The sequence below is a fragment of the Salvelinus sp. IW2-2015 genome, linkage group LG11 (assembly GCF_002910315.2).
Source record: "Salvelinus sp. IW2-2015 linkage group LG11, ASM291031v2, whole genome shotgun sequence".
NCBI lineage: Eukaryota > Metazoa > Chordata > Actinopteri > Salmoniformes > Salmonidae > Salvelinus > Salvelinus sp. IW2-2015.
Genome location: NC_036851.1, coordinates 24,998,185 through 25,020,519, shown reverse-complemented (window position 1 = coordinate 25,020,519; position 22,335 = coordinate 24,998,185). Strand labels below are relative to the sequence as shown.

The 22,335-nt window shown below is 39.8% G+C and overlaps 1 protein-coding gene across 2 annotated transcripts in view; it reads right to left on the bottom strand.

Moving 5' to 3' along the window:
- The window catches only part of LOC111970028 (SRY-box transcription factor 13), a 70,952-nt gene that overhangs the window by 5,233 nt on the left and 43,384 nt on the right, over positions 1-22,335 (bottom strand). For both annotated transcript variants that reach the window (XM_023996510.2, XM_070445618.1), the window contains exons 8-10: positions 19,879-19,952; positions 14,398-14,560; positions 12,214-12,332 (exon numbers count right to left, since the gene is read on the bottom strand). In XM_023996510.2, coding sequence (XP_023852278.2) covers positions 12,214-12,332; positions 14,398-14,560; positions 19,879-19,952 — 356 coding nt within the window. The remainder of the gene's footprint in view (positions 1-12,213; positions 12,333-14,397; positions 14,561-19,878; positions 19,953-22,335) is intronic.

Here is a 22,335-nt window from a genome sequence, read left to right as displayed (position 1 = left end):
TATATCCATACACCCAGTTACTACAAAATACAGGCGTCCTTCCTAACTCAGTTGCCGGAGAGGAATGAAACCGCTCAGGGATTTCACCATGAGGCCAATGGTGACTTTAAAACAGTTACAGAGTTTAATGGCTGTGATAGGAGAAAGCTGAGGATGGATCAACAACATTATAGTTACTCCGCAATACTAACCTAAATGACAGAGTGAAAAGAAGGAAGCCTGTACAGAACAAAAATATTCCAAAACATTCATCCTGTTTGCAATAAGGCACTAAAGTAAAACTGCCAAAAATGTGGCAAAGAAATTAACTTTATGTCCTGAATACAAAGTGTTATGTTTGGAGCAAATCCAACACATCACTTCATATTTTCAAGGTGGTGGCTGCATCATGTTATGGGTATGCTTGTCAAAAGGAATAGAGCTAAACCTGGTTCAGTCTGCTTTCCAACAGACACTGGGAGACAAATTCACGTTTCAGCAGGACAACAACCTAAAACACAAGGCCAAATATACACTGGAGTTGCTTACCAAGACAACATTGAATGTTCCTGAGTGGCCTAGTTACAGTTTTGACGAAAATCTATGGCAAGACTTGAAAATGGCTGTCTAGCAATGATTAACAACCAACTTGACCGAGCTTGAAGAATGAAGAATTAAAAATAATGTGAAAGACTCACAGATGTAATCACTGCCAAAGGAGATTCTAACATGCATTGAATACTTTTGTAAATTAGATATTTCTGTATTTCATTTTCAATAAATTTGCAAATATTTCTAAAAACATGTTTTTACTTTGTCATTATGGGGTATTGTGTGTAGATGGGTGAGAAAAAATATCAATCCAGGCTGTATCACATCTGGCCGAGATTGGGAGTCCAATATGGAAGTGAACAATTGGCCCAGAGTCATCCGGGTTTGGCTAGGGTAGGCCGTAATTGTAAATAAGAATTTGTTCTTAACTGACTTGCCTAGATAAATAAAAGGTTTTAAAAAATTATAATAAACATTTTTTAAATCCATTTTGAATTCAGGCTGTGACAACAAAATGTGGAATAAGTCAAGCGGTACGGATACTTTCTAAAGGCATTATATCTGTTTCATGTCTCAGGTAGCCTGCGAAAGCCAGCATGGATAGAATGCAATAATGTACTAATATTTGCCATATTCTAATAATTCTCATGTGCTAACGCATCGCCACGGTCCATGCCATGGTGAATATTGCTCTCCTGTAGATCTGAAATAATTGGATGGTGAAACTTGCAACCAGCCAACCAGAAAGGCAAGGCAATCTTGTCCTGCAAAGAAGCATACTTTTTATAGTGCTATATTAACCACGCCCCTCTGCAAATACGCCTTCTCCGATGTTGGTTACAAGGCGGTAAGCTACCTTCAAAATGATTCAGATATCATTTATTCGAAAAATACAGTTTCCATCATCATTTGTCACAATAAAGAAAGTTAGAGAAAATAAAAATCTACCCCTGTTAAATAAAAATGAATAAAAATGTTGCTTCGACACTGATAAAGTCTGATTATAACGTTACTGTCCCCTCCCCCATGTCAAACACTTGGCTTTAGGAGGCGGGATTATTAAGGAGATAGGGTGACATCTCTCTTTATGTAGTGTTGCGTTGTCTCTCTTGTCGTGATGTGCGTTTTGTCCTAAATTTATATTTTACTTTTAATCCCAGACCGTCCCTGCAGGAGGCCTTTGGCCTTTTGGTAGGCCGTCATTGTAAATAAGAATTTGTTCTTAACTGACTTGCCTAGTTAAATAAAGGTTAAATAAAATAAAAAAACATCAACCTAACTCTAGTTTTAATACACCAATGGTAACATGATATTCTCTTTCCTAATTTAAAGAAGTGTTGCCTTGTAACCAACATCAGAGAAGGCGTGTTTGCAGAGAGGGGTGGTTTATATACAGTTGAAGTTGGAAGTTTACATACACCTTAGCCAAATACATTTGAACTCAGTTTTTCACAATTCCTGACATTTAATCCTAGTAAAAATTCCCTGTTTTAGGTCAGTTAGGATCACCACTTTATTTTAATAATGTGAAATGTCAGAATAATAGTAGAGAGAATGATTTATTTCAGCTTTTATTTCTTTCATCACATTTCGAGTGGGTCAGAGGTTAACATACACTCAATTAGTACTTGGTAGCATTGCCTTTAAATTGTTTAGATTGGGTCAAACTTTTCGGGTAGCCTTCCACAAGCGGACCACAATAAATTGGGTGAATTTTGGCCCATTCCTCCTGACAGAGCTGGTGTAACTGAGTCAGGTTTGTAGGCATCCTTGCTTGAGGTCAGGGCTTTGTGATGGCCACTCTTAATACCTTGACATTGTTGTCCTTAACTTCTTTATGATAGGGGGCAGCATTTTCACTTTTGGATGAATTGCGTGCCCACAGTGAACTGCCTCCTACTCTGTCCCAGATGCTAATATATGCATATTATTATTACTATTGGATATAAAACACTCTGAAGTTTCTAAAACTGTTTGAATGATGTCTGTGAGTATAACAGAACTCATATGGCAGGCAAAAACCTGAGAAGAAATCCAAACAGGAAGTGAGTATTCTGAGGCTGGTCGATGTTAAACTCATCGCCTATTCAATTCCCTGTAATATATGGTTCTGTTTGCACTTCCTGCGCCTTCCACTAGATGTCAACAGTCAGAAGAATGTTGAATGAAGTTAATACTGTGTTGTGGGGCCGGATGAGAGGAGAATGAGTCAGTGGTCTGGCAGATTGCCAGTTCCTGGTCACGCGCTTTCCTCATGATATCGCCTTGCGTTCCATAACTTCTACAGACATGAAGGAATGCTCCGGTTGGAACGTTATTGGATATATATGATAACAACATCCTGAAGATTGATTCTCTACTTACTTTGACCAGTTTATTCGACTTGTAATATAACTTTTTGAAGTTTTCGTCCGACGTTTGCCTGCATCTGCGTGAGCGTTTGGACATGTCTACTACACATGCTAGCAAAAGTAGCTACTTGGACATAAGTAATGGACATTATCGAACAAAATAACGATTTATTGTGGAACTAGGATGCCTTGGAGTGCATTCTGATGAAGATGATCAAAGGTAAGGGAATATTTATGATGTAATTTCTGTTGACTCCAACATGGCGGAGAAATTTTGTTAAATCTGAGCGCCGTCTCAGATTATTGCATGGTGTGCTTTTTACGTAAAGTGTTTTTGAAATCTGACACAGCGGTTGCATTAAGAACAAGTGTATCTTTAATTCTATGTAAAACATGTATCTTTCATCAAAGTTTATGATGAGTATTTCTGTTGTTTGACGTGGCTCTCTGCAATTTCTCCGGATATTTTGGAGGCATTTCTGAACATGGCGCCAATGTAAACCGAGATTTGTGGATATAAATATGCACATTATCGAACAAAACATAAATGTATTGTGTAACATGATGTCCTATGAGTGTCATCTGATGAAGATCATCAAAGGTTAGTGATTCATTTTATCTCTATTTCTGCTTTTTGTGACTACTATCTTTTGCTGGGAAAATGGCTGTGTTTTTCTGTGGCTATGTACTGAGCTAACATAATTGTTTGGTGTGCTTTCCCCGTAAATCCTTTTTGAAATCAGACACGTTGGCTGGATACACAACATGTGTAGCTTTAATTTGGTGTCTTTCATGTGTGATTTCATGAAAGATTGATTTTTATAGTAATATATTTTAATTTGGCGCGCTACATTTTTTCTGGCTTTTGGCCAAGTGGGACGCTATCGTCCCACATATCCCAGAGAAGTTAAGCCATTTTGTCACAACTTTGGAAGTATGCTTGGGGTCATTGTCCAGTTGGAAGAGCTATTTGCGACCAAGCTTTAACTTCCTGACTGATGTCTTGAGATGTTGCTTCAATACATCCACATAATTTTCCTGCCTCATGTTGCCATCTATTTTGTGAAGTGTACCAGTCCCTCCTGCAGCAAAGCAAACCCATAACATGATGCTGCCACCCCCGTGATTCACGGTTGGGATAGTGTTCTTTGGCTTGCAAGCCTCCCCCCTTTTTCCTCCAAACATAACGATGGTCATTATGGCCAAACAGTTCTATTTCTGTCTCATCAGACCATAGGATATTTCTTCAAAAAGTACGATCTATGTCCCCATGTGCAGTTGCAAACCGTAGTCTGTCTTTTTTATGGCGGTTTTGGAGCAGTGGCTTCTTCCTTGCTGAGCGGCCTTTCAGATTGTGTCGATATAGGACTTTTTTACTGTGAATATAGATACGCTTATACCTGTTTCCTCCAGCATCTTCACAAGGTCCTTTGCTGTTGTTCTGGGATTGATTTGCACTTTTAGCACCAAAGTACGTTCGTCTCTAGGAGACAGAACGCGTCTCCTTCCTGAGCAGTATGACGACTGCGTCGTCCCATGGTGTTTATACTTGCGTACTATTGTTTGTACAGATGAACGCGGTACCTTCAGGGGATTGGAAATTGCTCCCAAGGATGAACCAGACTTGTGGAGGTCTACAATTTATTTTCTGATGTGATGGCTGATTTCTTTTGATTTTCCCATGATGTCAAGCAAAGAGGCACTGAGTTTGAAGGTAGGCCTTGAAATACATCCACAGGTACACCTCCAATTGACTCAAATTATGTCAATTAGCCTATCAGAAGCTTCTAAAGCCATGACATCATTTTCTGGAATTTTCCAAGCTGTTTAAAGGCACAGTCAACATAGTGTATGCAAACTTCTTACCCTCTGGAATTGTGATACAGTAAATTATAAGTGAAATAATCTGTAAACAATTGTTGGAAAAATTACTTGTGTCATGCACAAAGTAGATGTCCTAACCGACTTGCCAAAACTATAGTTTGTTAACAAGAAATTTGTGGAGTGGTTGAAAAACAAGTTAATGACTCCAACCTAAGTGTATGTAAACTTCCGACTTCAACTGTAGCCAAATTGCTACTATATTAGTGCCAAAATTTGACTGTAGGGTGTCAGCAAATATAATAAAAAGTTTACCCTATTCACTTATGGCAAAGATACTTATCAGACACAGATGAAAGGGAAACATATGTTGGGTAGTTACTGGTTAGCTAGGTCTTCCGCAAGCATGGAACAAAAGAGGGGGAAGGGTCGTTCAAAACTCTGGCGCAGTTGTCATGTCAACACATCCGTCAGTGCTGCTGTGAACCGCATCATAAGAGACATGCCAAAACGATGTATTAAAAATGGACATCATTGATGGAATTTCAATGTTGTTTGAGTATCACCAAATATGCTTGAGATGATTTTACTGCAACACTGCATCCAAGTTGCTTGACATAGGTGTTTCAAAGAGCTGTCAGTCAAGGCGAGCTCATGAATATGTGCTCCACGCCCACTCAGCCGGTCTTTCCAACTTCCTGGTAGTTAGCCATGAAAAAGAAAATATCAAACAAAATTGCATATTATGGTTGGGAATCAGAATGACTGTTCTTGACCTTTAAAGACGGGTCTGTAAATGTAAAGGCAGGAAATAAGAGGTAAGAGACGACAACACAGTGTTAAGTACCTCAATGGACTGTAAAGGTGATCACTCTACAAACTATCGTCACCGTACCCTTAAGGAAATCAAATATTATGGACACATTAGAAATAGTGGATATTTGGAGACTAAAAACACTGACCTAGTGAGATATACATGGAGGAGACTTAATCAAGCTAGTCGTCTTGACTACTTTCTTGTCTCTTTCTCTCTTGCATCAAGGGTTAAAAAAGTTTTAATAGGAAACAGAATGCGATTGGATCATAATCTAATTGGCATTCACATTGCTCTTATAGATTTTCCACGTGGACGGGGATATTGGACATTTTAACTTATTTTTAACTAATACAAAATAGTTTATAACTGAATTTTTCCAGTATAATATAGGTTCAGCAAATCCCCTTATTGTTTGGGATACCTTTAAATGTACCTTTAGAGGTCATTCAACTCAATATTCATCAATAATAAAAAAGCAGTTTCTGGCTAAAGAGACAAGATTAACATGGGAAAATCCATGAACTAATAGTACAGGTAAATAGCAATAAAAACAATACTACAGATATACAAAATAAGTTAGAGGAAAAACAAAAAGAACTTGAGGAACTTATTCAATAACGATCTAATGTAATCTATTACAAAAATAAAGCAAACTGGATGGAATATGGAGAAAAATGCACAAAATTCTTCCTGAATCTCCAGTACAGGAACACTAACGAAAATAATTTGCAGAAACTCGTTACTGAATACGGAGTCATCTATGATTCTCTGAATTATATTTCAAAAGAGGAAGCCAATTATTTTAGGCAGACATTCTCTTTTCCGTCTCATCCTCTCCCACTGAATGAAGATTACGGTAAGGAATTCTTTCCAAATAATTTTGAAAAATGGAAAATTAACAAAGTACAGAAAGATCTGTGCGAAGGCCAAATTACAGATGAATAACTTTGAGGCTATTAAACACTTTGTCTGGAAAATCCCAGGGCTTGATGGCATACCGGCAGAGGTATATCAAGCCTTTTTTGATATACCAAAAGCTCCATTGTTAGATTGTTTTAACTACTCCTATAGAAATGGTAGTTTGTCAGGTACTCAGCAGGAAGGTCTGATTTCTCTATTATTAAAACAAGACCCAGATGGCAAATATAAAGACCCAATCTATCTAAAAAACTGGAGGCCCCTTACACTTCAATGTTGTGATGCAAAAATACTAGCAAAATGCATAGCACTCAGAATTAAAAGGGTTTTACAAAGTTCTGTTCATCCGGATCAGACAGGTTTTTTACATGGACAATACATTGGAGATAATATAAGACAACTACTAGAAATAATAGAACATCATGAAACATCTAAGCCGCCAGGCCTGGTATTTATAGTGGATTTTGAAAAGGCATTTGATAAAGTAAGACTGGATTTTATTTATAAATGCCTGGATTTGTTCAATTTCGGTAATTCTCTTATAAAATGGGTAAAAAATTATGTATAGCAACCCCAGGTGTAAATTAGTAAATAACGGCTACTTCTCAGAGATTTTTGAATTGTTAAGAGGAGTTAAACAAGGGTGTCCGCTGTCACCATATATATTCGTTATGGCCATCGAAATGCTAGCTATTAAAATCAGATCCAATAACTACATTAGAGGATTAGAAATCCAAGACTTAAAAACAAAAAGGTGTCACGCCCTGGCCTTAGTTATCTTTGTTTTCTTTATTATTTTAGTTAGGTCAGGGTGTGACATGGGGGATGTATGTGTTTTTGTATGTTTATGGGGCAGTGTCTGGTCTAGGTGTATGTATGTCTATGGTTGCCTAGATTGGTTCTCAATTAGAGACACCTGTCTATCGTTGTCTCTGATTGGGAACCATATTTAGGCAGCCATATTCATTGGGTAGTTTGTGGGTTATTGTCTATGTCTATGTTGCATGTTAGCACATTGTTTATATAGCTTCACGTTCGTCGGTTTGTTGTTTTGTTTAGTTTGTAAAGTGTTCTTCGTTTCGTGTCATTAAACGAGAAGAATGTATTCTAACCACGCTGCACTTTGGTCCTCCTCTCTTCCACCATACGACGATCATGACAAAAGGTGTCCATGTATGCCGATGACCCAAGTTTTATATTAAGTCCGCAGGCTAGATCCCTGCAATGTCTCATTGAAGATCTAGATACCTTTTCTGTACTCTTTGGACTAAAACCTAAATATGATAAGTGTACAATATTACGTATTAGATCTTCAAAAAAATACAACTTTCACATTACCCTGCAGTTTACCTATAAAATGGGCTGATGCTGAAGTAGACATACTTGGTATTCATATCAAAAAATATATAAATAAGCTCTCCACAATGAATTTCAATAGAAAACTCATCAAAATGGACATGGTCCTGCAACCATGGAGAGGTAAATGACCTGTCTATTTATGGAAAAATTGCCCTGATTAACTCCTTAGTCATATCTCAGTTTACTCACTTACTTATGGCGCTGCCTACTCCTGATGACTTGTTTTTCAGATCATATGAGCAAAACATATTTCGCTTTATCTGGGACGCTAAACCAGACAAAATAAAACGTACCTACAGTGGGGAGAACAAGTATTTGATACACTGCCGATTTTACAGGTTTTCCTACTTACAAAGCATGTAGAGGTCTGTAATTTTTATCATAGGTACACTTCAACTGTGAGAGACGGAATCTAAAACAAAAATCCTGAAAATCACATTGTATGATTTTTAAGTAATTAATTTGCATTTTATTGCATGCCATAAGTATTTGATCACCTACCAACCAGTCAGAATTCCGGCTCTCACAGACCTGTTAGTTTTTCTTTAAGAAGCCCTCCTGTTCTCCACTCATTACCTGTATTAACTGCACCTGTTTGAACTCGTTACCTGTATAAAAGACACCTGTCCACACACTCAATCAAACAGACCCAACCTCTCCACAATGGCCAAGACCAGAGAGCTGTGTAAGGACATCAGGGATAAAATTGTAGACCTGCACAAGGCTGGGATGGGCTACAGGACAATAGGCAAGCAGCTTGGTGAGAAGGCAACAACTGTTGGCGCAATTATAGAAAATGGAAGAAGTTCAAGATGACGGTCAATCACCCTCGGTCTGGGACTCCATGCAAGATCTCACCTCGTGGGGCATCAATGATCACGAGGAAGGTGAGGGATCAGCCCAGAACTACACGGCAGGACCTGGTCAATGACCTGAAGAGAGCTGGCACCACAGTCTCAAAGAAAACCATTAGTAACACACTACGCTGTCATGGATTAAAATCCTGCAGCGCACGCAAGGTCCCCCTGCTCAAGCCAGCGCATGTCCAGGCCCGTCTGAAGTTTGCCAATGACCATCTGGATGATCCAGAGGAGGAATGGGAGAAGGTCATGTGGTCTGATGAGACAAAATTAGGAGTTTTTGGTCTAAACTCCACTTGCCGTGTTTGGAGGAAGAAGAAGGATGAGTACAACCCCCAGAACACCATCCCAACCGTGAAGCATGGAGTGGGAAACATCATTCTTTGGGGATGCTTTTCTGCAAAGGGGACAGGACGACTGCACCGTATTGAGGGGAGAGCATTGAAGATGGGTCGTGGCTGGGTCACCACCCCCACTCTCCCTCTGAGCAACACGGACTTTCAACTCCCTCCAAAGATTTTCTATGTGGTTGAGATCTGGAGACTGGCTAGGCCACTCCAGGACCTTGAAATGCTTCTTACGAAGCCACTCCTTCGTTGCCCGGGCGGTGTGTTTGGGATCATTGTCATGCTGAAAGACCCAGCCACGTTTCATCTTCAATGCCTTGCTGATGGAAGGTTTTCACTCAAAATCTCACGATACATGGCCCCATTCATTCTTTCCTTTACACGGATCAGTCGTCCTGGTCCCTTTGCAGAAAACAGCCCAAAGCATGATGTTTCACCCCCATGCTCACAGTAGTATGGTGTTCTTTGATGCAACTCACATTCTTTGTCCTCCAAACACGACGAGTTGAGTTTTACCAAAAGTTATATTTTGGTTTCATCTGACCATATGACATTCTCCCAATCTTCTTCTGGATCATCAAATGCTCTCTCTAGCAAAACTTCAGACGGGCCTGGACATGTACTGGCTTAAGCGAGGGGACACGTCTGCCACTGCAGGATTTGAGTCCCTGGCGGCGTAGTGTGTTACTCGATGGTAGGCTTTGTTACTTTCTCCCAGCTCTCTGCAGGTCATTCACAAGGCCCCCCGTGTGGTTCTGGGATTTTTGCTCACCGTTCTTGTGATCATTTGACCCACGGCGGTGAGATCTTGCGTGGAGCCCCAATGAGGGAGATTATCAGTGGTCTTGTATGTCTTCCATTTCCTAAAATTGCTCCCACAGTTATTTCTTCAAACCAAGACTGCTTACCTATTGCAGATGCAGTCTTCCCAGCCTGGTGCAGGTCTACAATTTTGTTTCTGGTGTCCTTTGACAGCTCTTTGGTCTTGGCCATAGTGGAGTTTGGTAGTGTGACTGTTTGAGTTGTGACAGTGTTCTTTTTATACTGATAACAAGTTCAAAACTGCCATTAATACAAGGTAATGAGTGGAGGCACGAGAGGAGCCTCTTAAAGAAGAAGTTACAGGTCTGTGAGAGCCAGAAAATCTTGCTTGTTTGAGGTGACCAAATACTTATTTTTCCACCATAATTTGCAAATAAATTCATAAATTCATATTTTTCTCATTTTGTCTTCATAGTGAAGTGTACCCTATGATGAAAATTACAGGCCTCTCTCATCTTTTTAAGTGGAGAACTTGCACAATTGGTGGCTGACTAAATACTTTTTGCCCCACTATATATAAAACACCAAGATTCAGACTTTGTGTTTTCAGCTAAAATTATTTGATAAGAATTCTTCGCCACATCATTAACAAAATTGTTGGAATATTTAGGCATGAAAATCATTGAAGCTCTGCAGATGTTGTTGTGAGGATACAGAAATCAATAGACCATTTATTTTGTGGTATTGCCCTCAGGTAGACCTGTTTCTTGGTCTCAGGTTCAGGAATGGCTGAAACTGCATAGCATTGATCTAAAATTGACCTAGAAATAGTACTGTCTGTTAGGAGATCTGGAGACCTAGGGCGTCAGTTCCATAATTCTAATATACTAATACTCTTAGTAAAAGTATTTAACTTCAACTCGCAATCTGTGGATTCTATTTGATTAGATACATTGAAATTGTACGTTAAACATCACAGCATAGTTGAAAGATATGTGTTGCTTAAAAACCCGAAGTGGGTGGCCAGCAGAGATAGATGGGATGGGCTGAGGGAAGCTGAGGGTTAGGATGTGGAATTGGAGACAAGTGGGAGTGGAGTTGCTGTGTGAGAGAGAGAATGATGGTCAAAGATTTTTTTAAATAAAAAACATAAAAAGTACATTTGAATGACACTAAGTGACAGTGTTTTTACAATTAATGCCGGTTTGCCTGAGGCTGATGCCGTGCAGGTGTTTGTACACATGCATATACACACACTCTCATTCAAATAAACGCATACAAGAACACACACATACATGTAATAGTGCCAGACATGCACACAAACATATACAGTTGGCATTGCTGTTATGATTTTAGTTGTCCTTGATGTCCTATGTTTAAAATGTTGTTTATTTAAAATATGTTTTTGCATTGTTGTTTGCTGGTTTCTTCTGTCTTATTATTTTTTCTCTTTAGTTCATTCTCTTGGTTGGTGCATTGGGGGGTTCTTGGGGGTGAGGAATTATTATTATTTATTTTTTTCTTCTTTGGGGGGGAGACTGTGGGAGGGGTCTCGAATGGTTGAGGGACAGCTATTGGGGAACTGTGGGGGGGGATCTTGGAGGGTTCGGGTTCACGTTTTTTAGCCTGTTGGAAGATCTGTCAACGTGCCCTTGAGCAGGGCATTGACCCTGGATGTTTCTGTGTGTCGCTCTGAATGGGAGTCTGTTGGATGACTGGTATGATGTAGTTGTTGAGCGGCTTCACTGCAAGTATATTGTATGTTTAGAATATTCAATAAAACATATTTTTTTAAATAAAATAAATAAGGAAATAATAGAGGGATGAGGAGGAGAGAAGGAGAGGAGGGGTGCAAGAAATTAGGGTGACAAGAACTCTCCCATATGATGGCACCATATGCTCCACAACAATGACATTGTTACTGCTGAAGAATGGACTCGTCTTGGAGCTTTTGTTGCCATTGTGGAGTCCATGAAAAGTCTACATTTAAAACACACTTGGCCGAACTCTGTTTTTCTATGTGTCTGGAAAGGAGAGGAGGAAGAAGGGTGGAGGAAAGAGAGAAGGCAGAGAGAAGGGGGAGAGGAGGGGAGTGGTGTGTTACAGTGGACAAAGGAGAAAGGTGAGTCACCACCATGGTGTTCTAAGAGCACTGTTGTGAGTTTACAGCAGCTGTTGTTCCTGCTGGAGGACATGGCTGAGACATTCTCAGTGTGTGTGTATGTGTGTGTGTGTGTGCGTAGCTGAGACATTCTCCAGTCTATAATAGCCACTGTGAGACCACGGCTCCCTGTAACCCTAAACCTGGCCCTGAACCCAGCCACAGCCCTTTGCCTGCCAGTCTGTGTGTGTGATGGGTGTTTAGAGGAGGCTACACACTCCTCCATAAAGACAGACTGACAAGGACAGTGGTCTGAGAGTCTGTGTGTCTTTGGACAATGGCTTACCATCCTGGCAGTGCTCTCTCTCTCTCGCTCCCGCTCTCTTCCGCCCGGCCCATGACTCCGCAGCAGCTGCTGGGCATCATGGATGGCCTGGGTCACCACATCCCCCTCTCCCAGAAATCCTGCAGAGAGAGAGAAGGAGGAGAGAGAGAGGGAATTAAAGGAGGTACAAATCGTCATTAGATGCTCAGATGTGCAGGGCACCGACAAAGTGTTGCAAATGTCAAGACAACAGAGTACACTTATTGTTTCAGAGGGAGAGTGGGGGTGGTGACAGACTCGCTGATAGAGCAAAAGTCCTAAAGTCAAAGGGGGAACAAGCTCTCTCACACACACACACACACACACAGAGTGTTGACATGCCTGAAGGTAAATAATGTCATGAGTTGAAGGAGGTATGTAGTAGATGTCGACCGATTAATCGGAATGGCCGATTAATTAGGGCCGATTTCAAGTGTTCATAACAATCGGTAATCGGCATTGTTGGACACCGATTGTGGCCGATTACATTGCACTCTACGAGGAGACTGCGTGGCAGGCTGACTACCTGTTACACGAGTGCAGCAAGAAGCCAAGGTAAGTTGCTAGCTAGCATTAATCTTATCTTATAAAAACAATCAATCTTAACATAATCACTAGTTAACTACACATGGTTGATGATATTACTAGTTTATCTAGCTTGTCCTGCGTTGCATATAATCGATGAGGTCCCTGTTAATTTCTCATCGAATCACAGCCTACTTCGACAAACGGTTGATGATTTAACAAGCGCATTCGCGAAAAAAGCACTGTCGTTGCACCAATGTGTACCTAATCATAAACATCAATGCCTTTCTTAAAATCAATACACGAGTATATTTTTTTAAACCTGCATATTTAGTTAATATTGCCTGCTAACATTAATTTCTTATAACTAGGGAAATTGTGTCACTTCTCTTGCGTTCCGTGCAAGCAGTCAGGGTATATGCAGCAGTTTGGGCCCCCTGGCTCGTTGCGAACTGTGTGAAGACAATTTCTTCCTAACAAAGACCGTAATTAATTTGCCAGAATTGTACATAATTATGACATAACATTGAAGGTTGTGCAATGTAACAGAAATATTTAGACTTAGGGTTGCCACCCGTTAGATAAATACGGAACGGTTCCGTATTTCACTGAAAGAATAAACGTTTTGTTTTCGAAATGATAGTTTCCAGATGCGACCATATTAATGACCTAAGGCTCGTATTTCTGTGTTATTATGTTATAATTAAGTCTATGATTTGATATTTGATAGAGCAGTCTGACTGAGCGGTGGTAGGCAGCAGCAGGCTCGTAAGCATTCGATCAAACAGCACTTTCCTGCATTTGCCAGCAGCTCTTCGCTGTGCTTCAAGCATTGAGCTGTTTATGACTTCAAGCCTATCAACTCCCGAGATTAGGTGTAACCGATGTGAAATGGCTAGCTAGTTAGCGGGGTGCGCGCTAATAGCGTTTCAATCGGTGACGTCACTCGCTCTGAGACCTTGAAGTAGTTGTTCCCCTTGCTCTGCAAGGACCGCGGCTTTTGTGGAGTGATGTGTAACGATGCTTCGAGGGTGGCTGTTGTCAATGTGTCCCTGGTTCGAGCCCAGGTAGGGGCGAGGAAAGGGACGGAAGCTATACTGTTACACTGGCAATACTATAGTGCCTATAAGAACATCCAATAGTCAAAGGTATATGAAATACAAATGGTATAGACAGAAATAGTCCTATAATTCCTATAATAACTCCAACCTAAAACTTCTTACCTGGGAATATTGAAGACTCATGTTAAAAGGAACCACCAGCTTTCATATGTTCTCATGTTCTGAGCAAGGAACTTATCTTATCTTTTTTACATGGCACATATTGCACTTTTACTTTCTTCTACAAGACTTTGTTTTTGCATTATTTAAACCAAATTAAACAGGTTTCATTATTTATTTGAGGCTAAATTGATTTTATTGATGTATTATATTAAGTTAAAATAAAAGTGTTCATTCAGTATTGTTGTAATTGTCATTATTACAAATAAATACATTTAAAAAAATAAATCTTCCGATTAATTAGTATCGGCTTTTTTTGGTCCTCCAATAATCAGTATCTGTGTTGAAAAATCATTATCGGTCGACCTCTAGTATGTAGGTGTTGTGTGTGTGTAGCATTAATGTGTGTGTGCAGACTGACCCAGGTTAAGTGCAGGTCGTGAGGGGCTGTCTCTATGGTTGTCTCTGGGTCTGTACCCCCCCTGCAGTGTCAACGTGCCCAGCTCAAAGGCCTGCGGGCTGGGGATGTTCCCAATGTCCATCCCCTTGGGCTTGGAGGTCAGGTTCAGAGGCTGGCTGGCTTCCTAAGGGGAAAAGATACAAAATACTAGAGCATCAGGGGTGTGTCAGCACAACACAGAAACACACAAAGACAATACACTACACTGCTTATATTTATACACTGAGTAATTATTTTAAAAACACATACAACGTACAGTTCCCATCCATGTCAATATAACAAACACACACCGAGGTATGAGGTGTATGTGTTAGGGTTATGCATGACAGATATGGCATCTCACACCTCTGTAGTGTTTCTTTAATCAAATATTTCTGTTGCCTGTTCTTTCTCTCTGTCCTGATTCTTTTGTTTAGTTATTTATGTGATGCCCTTTTCCACTTGAGAACCAACTGTGCAGAAAGAGCATGCATTGTGCACACAATTGTGAATGGGGTTTAGTGTACCAGAAACATCCATTGTTAATTTGGAGTGCATTGTTTTGACAGTGTTTTCAAAGAGTTCTAGCCTGTATCTGTAGTCTTAACAGAGCTAGCTTCTTAAGCATAAATCATAGTCCACGGAAGCTGAGACGTATTAGTTCGGCCACAGGGCCGCCACAATTTCCAACCCGTCTCCCGGTACGAGTCCTCTATTCATTTGAATGTGATGACAGTTGGAGAAATTGCTTGAGCTGAGTTGAGAATTCGAAAAGTATGAAAGCCAACGGTCCAATATTCTAGAACACTGCTGTGTGTACGCATACACGTTTTGGACTACAGTATGATGAACCCTTTAGGGCCATACATAGTACAGGATTCAGCCACTAACATGACATTCGCACAAAAATACAAGTAAATCCATGCTAAAATAAGGCTTGCACCTGTGCAATATTTGCAGCTTATTTTCAGGAGGGGAATAAAATACAGAAAAGAAAGACATGGAACTGTCTTTATAGAAACATTAACATCATTTGCTTTCCTTTTCTATTTTATTTCCTCGGCAAACGAACAGGTGCAAACGAAAGCTTGAATCTGGACACAGGTATTACTGTGAAGTATAGTGTATAGTATTTAGTATAGTGTATAGTATAGCCAGTTCCACTGCGTTTTTTCATTGTTCCCCTCTAATCATGGACTGATTTAGACCTGGGACACCAGGTGGGTGCAATTAATTATCTGGTAGAACAGAAAACCAGCAGGCTCCGGATCTCATAGGGTAAGAGTCAAATAACCCTGGTATAGTGTATAGTATATTATAAACTGGGTGGTTTGAGCCCTGAATGCTGATTGGCTGTGGTATATCAGACCGTATACCACGGGTATGACATAACATTTATTTTTACTGTTAATTACATTGGTAACCTTTTTATAATAGCAATAAGGCACCTCGGGGTTTGTGGTATATGGCCAATATACCACAGCTAAGGGGTGTATCCAGGCACTCTACGTTGCGTTGTGCATAATAACAGTCCTTAGCCGTGGTATATTGGCCATATACCACACCTCCTCGTGCCTTATTGCTTGAGTATAGTGTAGTGTATAGTATATAGTATAGTGCAGTGGTTCTCAATCCTGGTCCTGGGGACCCAAAGGGGTGCACACTTTTTTTGCCCTAGCACTACACACCTGAGTCAAATCATCAAAGCCTGATGATGAGTTGATGATTTGAATCAGGTGTGCAGTATTTGTATTCATTATGGATCCCCATTAGCTGCTGCCTTCTTCCAGGGGGCCAGTGAAATGAAGGCCGTTATACATTTTAAAAACATTACAATACATTCACAACACATTAAGTGTGTGCCCTCAGGCCCCTACTCTACTATCACATATCTACAACACAAAATCCATGTGTACGTGTGTGTATAGTGCGTATGTTATCGTGTGTTTGTATGCATGGGTCTGTGCCTATGTTTGTGTTGCTTCACAGTCCCCGCTGTTCCATAAGGTGTATTTTTATCCGTTTCTTAAATCTAATTGTTGTCATGGCTCTATGTAGTACTGTGCTCCTCCCATAGTCTGTTCTGGACTTTGGGACTGTGAAGAGACCTCTGGTGGCATGTCTTTTGGGGTATGCATGGGTGTCCGAGCTGTGCGCCATTAGTTCAAACAGACAGCTCGGTGCATTCAACATGTCAATACCTCTCACAAATACAAGTAGTGATGAAGTCAATCTCTTCTCCACTTTGAGCCAGGAGAGATTGACATGCATATTATTAATGTTAGCTCTCTGTGTACATCCAAGGGCCAGCTGTTCTGAGCCAATTGCAATTGTCTTAAGTCCCTCTTTGTGGCACCTAACCACACGATTGAACAGTAGTCCAGGTGCGACAAAACTAGGGCTTGTAGGACCTGCCTTGTTGATAGCACTGTTAAGAATTCAGAGCAGCACCTTATTATGGACAAACTTCTCCCCATCCTAGCTACTGTTGTATCAATATGTTTTGACCATGACAGTTTACAATCAAGGGTTACGCAAAGCAGTTTAGTCTCCTCAACTTGCACAATTTCCACATTATTCATTACAAGATTTAGGTGAGGTTTACTGAACGATTTGTCCCAAATTCAATGCTTTTAGTTTTTGAACTTATTCCTTGCCACCCATTCTGAAACTAACTGCAGCTCTTTGTTAAGTGTTGCAGTCATTTCAGTCGCTGTGGCAGCTGACGTGTATAGTGTTGAGTCATCCGCATACATAGACACACTGGCTTTACTCTAAGCCAATGTGCCAAAGCCGTTAGTAAAGATTTTTAAAAGGGGCCTAGACAGCTGCCCTGGAGAATTCCTGATTCTACCTGGATTTTGTTGGAGAGGCTTCCATTAAAGAACACCCTCTGTGTTCTATTAGACAGGTAACTCTTTAACCACAATATAGCAGGGGATAACACATACGTTTTTCCAGCAACAGACTGATCGATGATGTCAAGTCAAGTCGCACTGAAGTCTAACAAAACAGCCCCACCAATCTTTATATCATCAATTTCTCTCAGCCAATCTGTAATTTGTGCTGTGCTTGATGAATTCCTATAAGCGTGCTGAAAGCATGCTGAAAGTCTGTTGTCAATTTGTAGTGCCAGCCACAAGGTGCCTTATTGCTATTATGAACTGGTTACCAACTTAATTAGAGCAGTAACAATACATTTTTTGTCATACCCGTGATATACCACGGCTGTCAGCCAATCAGCATTCAGGGCTTGAACCACCCAGTTTATTGTATAGCGTAGTGTATAGTATGGTGTATAGTATAGTGTACAGTGTAGTGCATAGTATATAGTATAGTGTGCAGCGGGATATAGTGTTCAGACTGGAACCCATATTAGAAATTCTGTGTTTTCCTGGGACCCAAGCTTAGGAAAATATGCAACTATACATAAATAATCGGTACATTTCATTGCCCTTATGCCTAAAACAAATGCAATATAGACAAAAACTAAATATCTACTCATGTTTATTTCCCCCATTAAAAACACTCTTACATATCTGTCTAGGTTGGAACTGTTGCTTTTAAAATACAATAAATCATTTTCATTCTGAACTGGAATAAACTGATTGATCACATCACACAGATGAATAACAGAACACACACACAGGCTTTTTGATAGTGCAACCCTAAGTAACAGTACAGATGAAAAATGATCAGGCCTACTGTACATCTTACTGTAGAAATGATTGTTGAAAGAAAGTCTAGGTTGGAACTGTTGCTGTTAAAACACAATACATCTTTTATATTCTGAACTAGAATTACTGATTGATAACATCACACAGATGTAGACCAGAAAACACACACACAGTCCTAATGAGAGGTGTGTGGCTGGTTGAAGTTTTCAACAAGCATGTCTATTCTGGGCTCAGTGCTCCACTGAGGTCATGGTCAGCCTTGAAACTGTTTCTGTACTTGTTTTTTAAGTATGTCAGAGTTGAGAACCCTGACTCACATAGGTATGTGGTGCCAAACTGGACCAGAACATCTACTGCTTTCTCAGTCAGACAGGAGACCACTTCCTGCTGTACATGAGCAACCCAGAACTGTGTGTTTGTGTTTGCCTCAAAACTTATCTTGCTTCAAACAGTTTATTCCAGTTAAGAATAACAATTATTATTGTATTAACAGAAACAGTTCCAACCCAGACTATTTTTTTTTGAACAATAATTTCAACAGTAAGATGTACAGTAGGCCTGATAATTTTTCATCTTCATCAGTAGCTTGCTTTCTTTGGCGAATGTTAGCTATTAGCTGTGTACAAGACCAGGGGATTGTTTGAAAGAGAAACTCACATCTACTACTATGAGAGTTAGTTACTGTAGTACTCCCTTATTTATGTGTATCATCACCTGTTATAAAATGCCAACAATATAAGTTTGTATGAAAGAGAGAGAAACTCATCGCTGTATATGCGTTTCATGACAATTGAGCTCAGTCAGAACTGAGGCTAGCACGAGTCCATTTCATGACAGCGGTGGGTGATGGCAAGTGGGAATAACAAGTCAGTGGCTTGAACGACAGCGCTGTGTCGTGTGTGTCGCGGAGTGATCTTCAAGAAAACTGCAGAAAAAATATCTGGTAAACCACGAAGCACACGGGCATCTCCCTCTCACACTCGCGAAGCTGCCAAACTCAGCAGAGACTGCTGTTAAGCAGAGAGCACACTGAACAGAGAGCGCAGGTGTACTTGGCCAAATCAATTCCAGTAATTAATTAAATAATTATCAATTTACGCCGACACGTCGCGACCCACCATTAACAGGTCCGCGACACAAAGACCCATACTTTAAGAAAGGCTGGTGTACAGTATACTATACAATGTAGTGTAATGTGTACAGTATAGTATACAACGTAATGTAATGTGTACAGTAGTGTAATGTGTACAGTATAGTGTACCGTGTAGTGTAATGTATAGTATACAGTGTACAGTATAGTATACAGTGTAGTGTAATGTGTACAGTATAGTATACAGTGTAGTGTAATATGCACAGTATAGTATACACTGTACAGTATAGTATACAGTGTTGTGTAATGTGTACAGTATACAGTGTAGTGTAATGTGTACAGTATACAGTTTAGTATACAGTGTTGTGTGATATGTACAGTATAGTATACAGTGTCGTGTAATATGTACAGTATAGTATGTAGTGTAATGTGTACAGTATAGTATGTAGTGTAATGTGTACAGTATAGTGTATAGTGATAATAATATTTAACAGATGCTTTTATCCAAAGGGACTTACAGTCATGTGTGCATTCATTTTACGTATGGGTGGTCCCGGGAATCGAACACACTACTCTGGCGTTACAAGCGCCATGCTCTATCAACTGAGTTACAAAGGACCAGTATGTAATATAGTATAATAAGGGTATACTATAGTATAGGTATATGTCCAGTATAATATGGATGAAAATCACTACCTGTCGGAAGGTACCACTGGGCCTTTTCATAGGGGCGGAGTGAAGGTTCTGCAGTAGATGCATGGGATAGTCCACTGTTAAATAAAACAGGGGGAGATGAAAGCTTCACAATCACTATCAGAAGGGAACAAAATCAATAACATCCCAACAACATTTAGAAAACATTATCTGTACTACCATCTGACTGCACAACACATTGAAGGGCAAGAACAGGGAAAAGGGGGTTTGACTGAGAAGGTTACTGACCACAATACCATATGAAATGGACGTCTGTTCGTTGCTCAATCAATTTACACAGTACATAGCAACAAGACAAACAAAACAGAGGAGCCAAATTGACAATGATTTTTTGAAGGGGGGGGGGGTTCCGATTGACATTTACAATACATTAAAAGTCCACAGCGATCACTTGATGTCATCTCGTTACTTATTTGATTTCATAGTGTATGAGAGGATTGAGTGTTTATGATGAACCACTGAGTAATCTAAGCCATGTCACATCCCACCAATGGGCCCCAACCAACCCTCCTTTTTGGAAAGCATTGCATTGGGGACATGGTCTGTGGAATTCTATCTGCTTCAGTCTAGCCCAAGGTGTCAAACTCATTTTGCCCGGGGGACTGCATTCGGTCTTCAACGAGGTCCGGAGGACCACACTGAAAAGATATTCATTTCTGATGCTCCCTAGCTTTACAGTCAAGAAACTGTATGAAAGAAGGTCCATTGTCATTTCTACACAGTTTCAAATTGGTTTTAGACATTTTAAAGCACATTGAGTTAGTCCCCTCCCAAAAAGTAAATAAAGACATATATATACAGTGCCTTACACATTTTGTTATGTTACAAAGTGGTATTAAAATTGATTGAATTGTCATTTTTTTGTCAACAATCTACACAAAATACTCTAATGTCAAAGTGGAAGAATAATTATTTAAAAAATTATATCTAACCTAAAACTAATATCTTCATTTGATAAGTATTCACCCCAGAGTAATTACATTTTAAAAACACCTTCGGCAACGTTTACAGCTTTGAGTCTTTGTGGGTTGTGCAATATTTAATATAAGGAGGCTCCTGTGTGGCACAGCGGTCTAAGGCACTGCATCTCAGTGCTAGAGGCATCACTACACACCCTGGTTGGATCCCGGGCTGTATCACAACCGGCCGTGACCGGGAGTCCCATAGGGTGGTGCACAATTGGCCCAGCGTCGTCCGGGTTAGGGGAGGGTTTGGCCGGGGTAGGCCATCATTGTAAATAAGAATTTGTTTTTAACTGACTTGCCTAGTTAAATAAAGGTAAAATAAAAAATATATAACTTTTTTATTTTTTTATTCTTAAAGCTCTGTTAAGTTGGTTGTTGATCATTGCTAAACAGACATTTAAGTCTTGCAAAAGATTTTCCAACCAGATTTAAGTCAAAACTGTAACTAGGCCATTTAGGAATATTCAATGTTGTCTTGCCAATCAACTCTAATGTAGATCTGTGTTTTAGGTTATTATCCTGCTGACAGGTGAATTTGTCTCCCAGTGTCTGTTGGAAAGCAGACTGGACCAAGTTTTCCATTAGGACTTTGCCTGTGCTTAGCTCGATTTTGTTTATTTTTATCCTGAAAAACTCTCCAGTCCTTGCTGATGACAAGCATATCCATAACATGATGCAGACACCACCGTGCTTGAAAATATGAAGAGTGGTACTCAGTCATGTTTTTTTTCCTTCAGTATAACCTTAGTGCCTTGTTGCAAACAGGAATCATTTTTTATGTACAGGCTATCTTTTTTGCACTCTGTCAATTAGGTTAGTATTGTGGAGTAACTACAATGTTGTTGATCCATCCTCAGTTTTCTCCAATCACTTCCATTAACTAATTACATCTAAAGTGTAATTAATAACTTCACCATGCTCAAAGGAATATTCAATGGTCTGCTTCTTGTTTTTATGAGGCATTGGAAAACCTCCCTGGTCTTTGTGGTTGAATCTGTGTTTGAAATGCACTGCTCGACTGAGGGACGTTACAGATAATTGTATGTGTGGGGTACAGAGATGAGGTAGTTGTTCAAAAATCATGTTAAACACTATTATTGCACACAGAGTGAGTCCATGTAACTTATGTGACTTGTTAAGCACATTTTTACTCATGAACTTATTTAGGCCTGCCACAACAAAGGGGTTCAATACTTATTGACTCAAGACATTTCAGCTTTTCATGTCATTTTTTTTTAATAAGAAATTTGAAAAACAAAATTCCACTTTGACATTATGGGGTAGACCAGTGACAACAAATCTCAATTTAATCAATTTTAAATTTAGGCTATAACACAACAAAATGTAGAAAAAGTCAAGGGGTGGGAATACTTTCTGAAGGCAATATATATATATATATATATATATATATATATATATATAATTGTTTTACTTAAACCACCCACGGGCCGGATTAGACCCCCCCCTGGTTTAT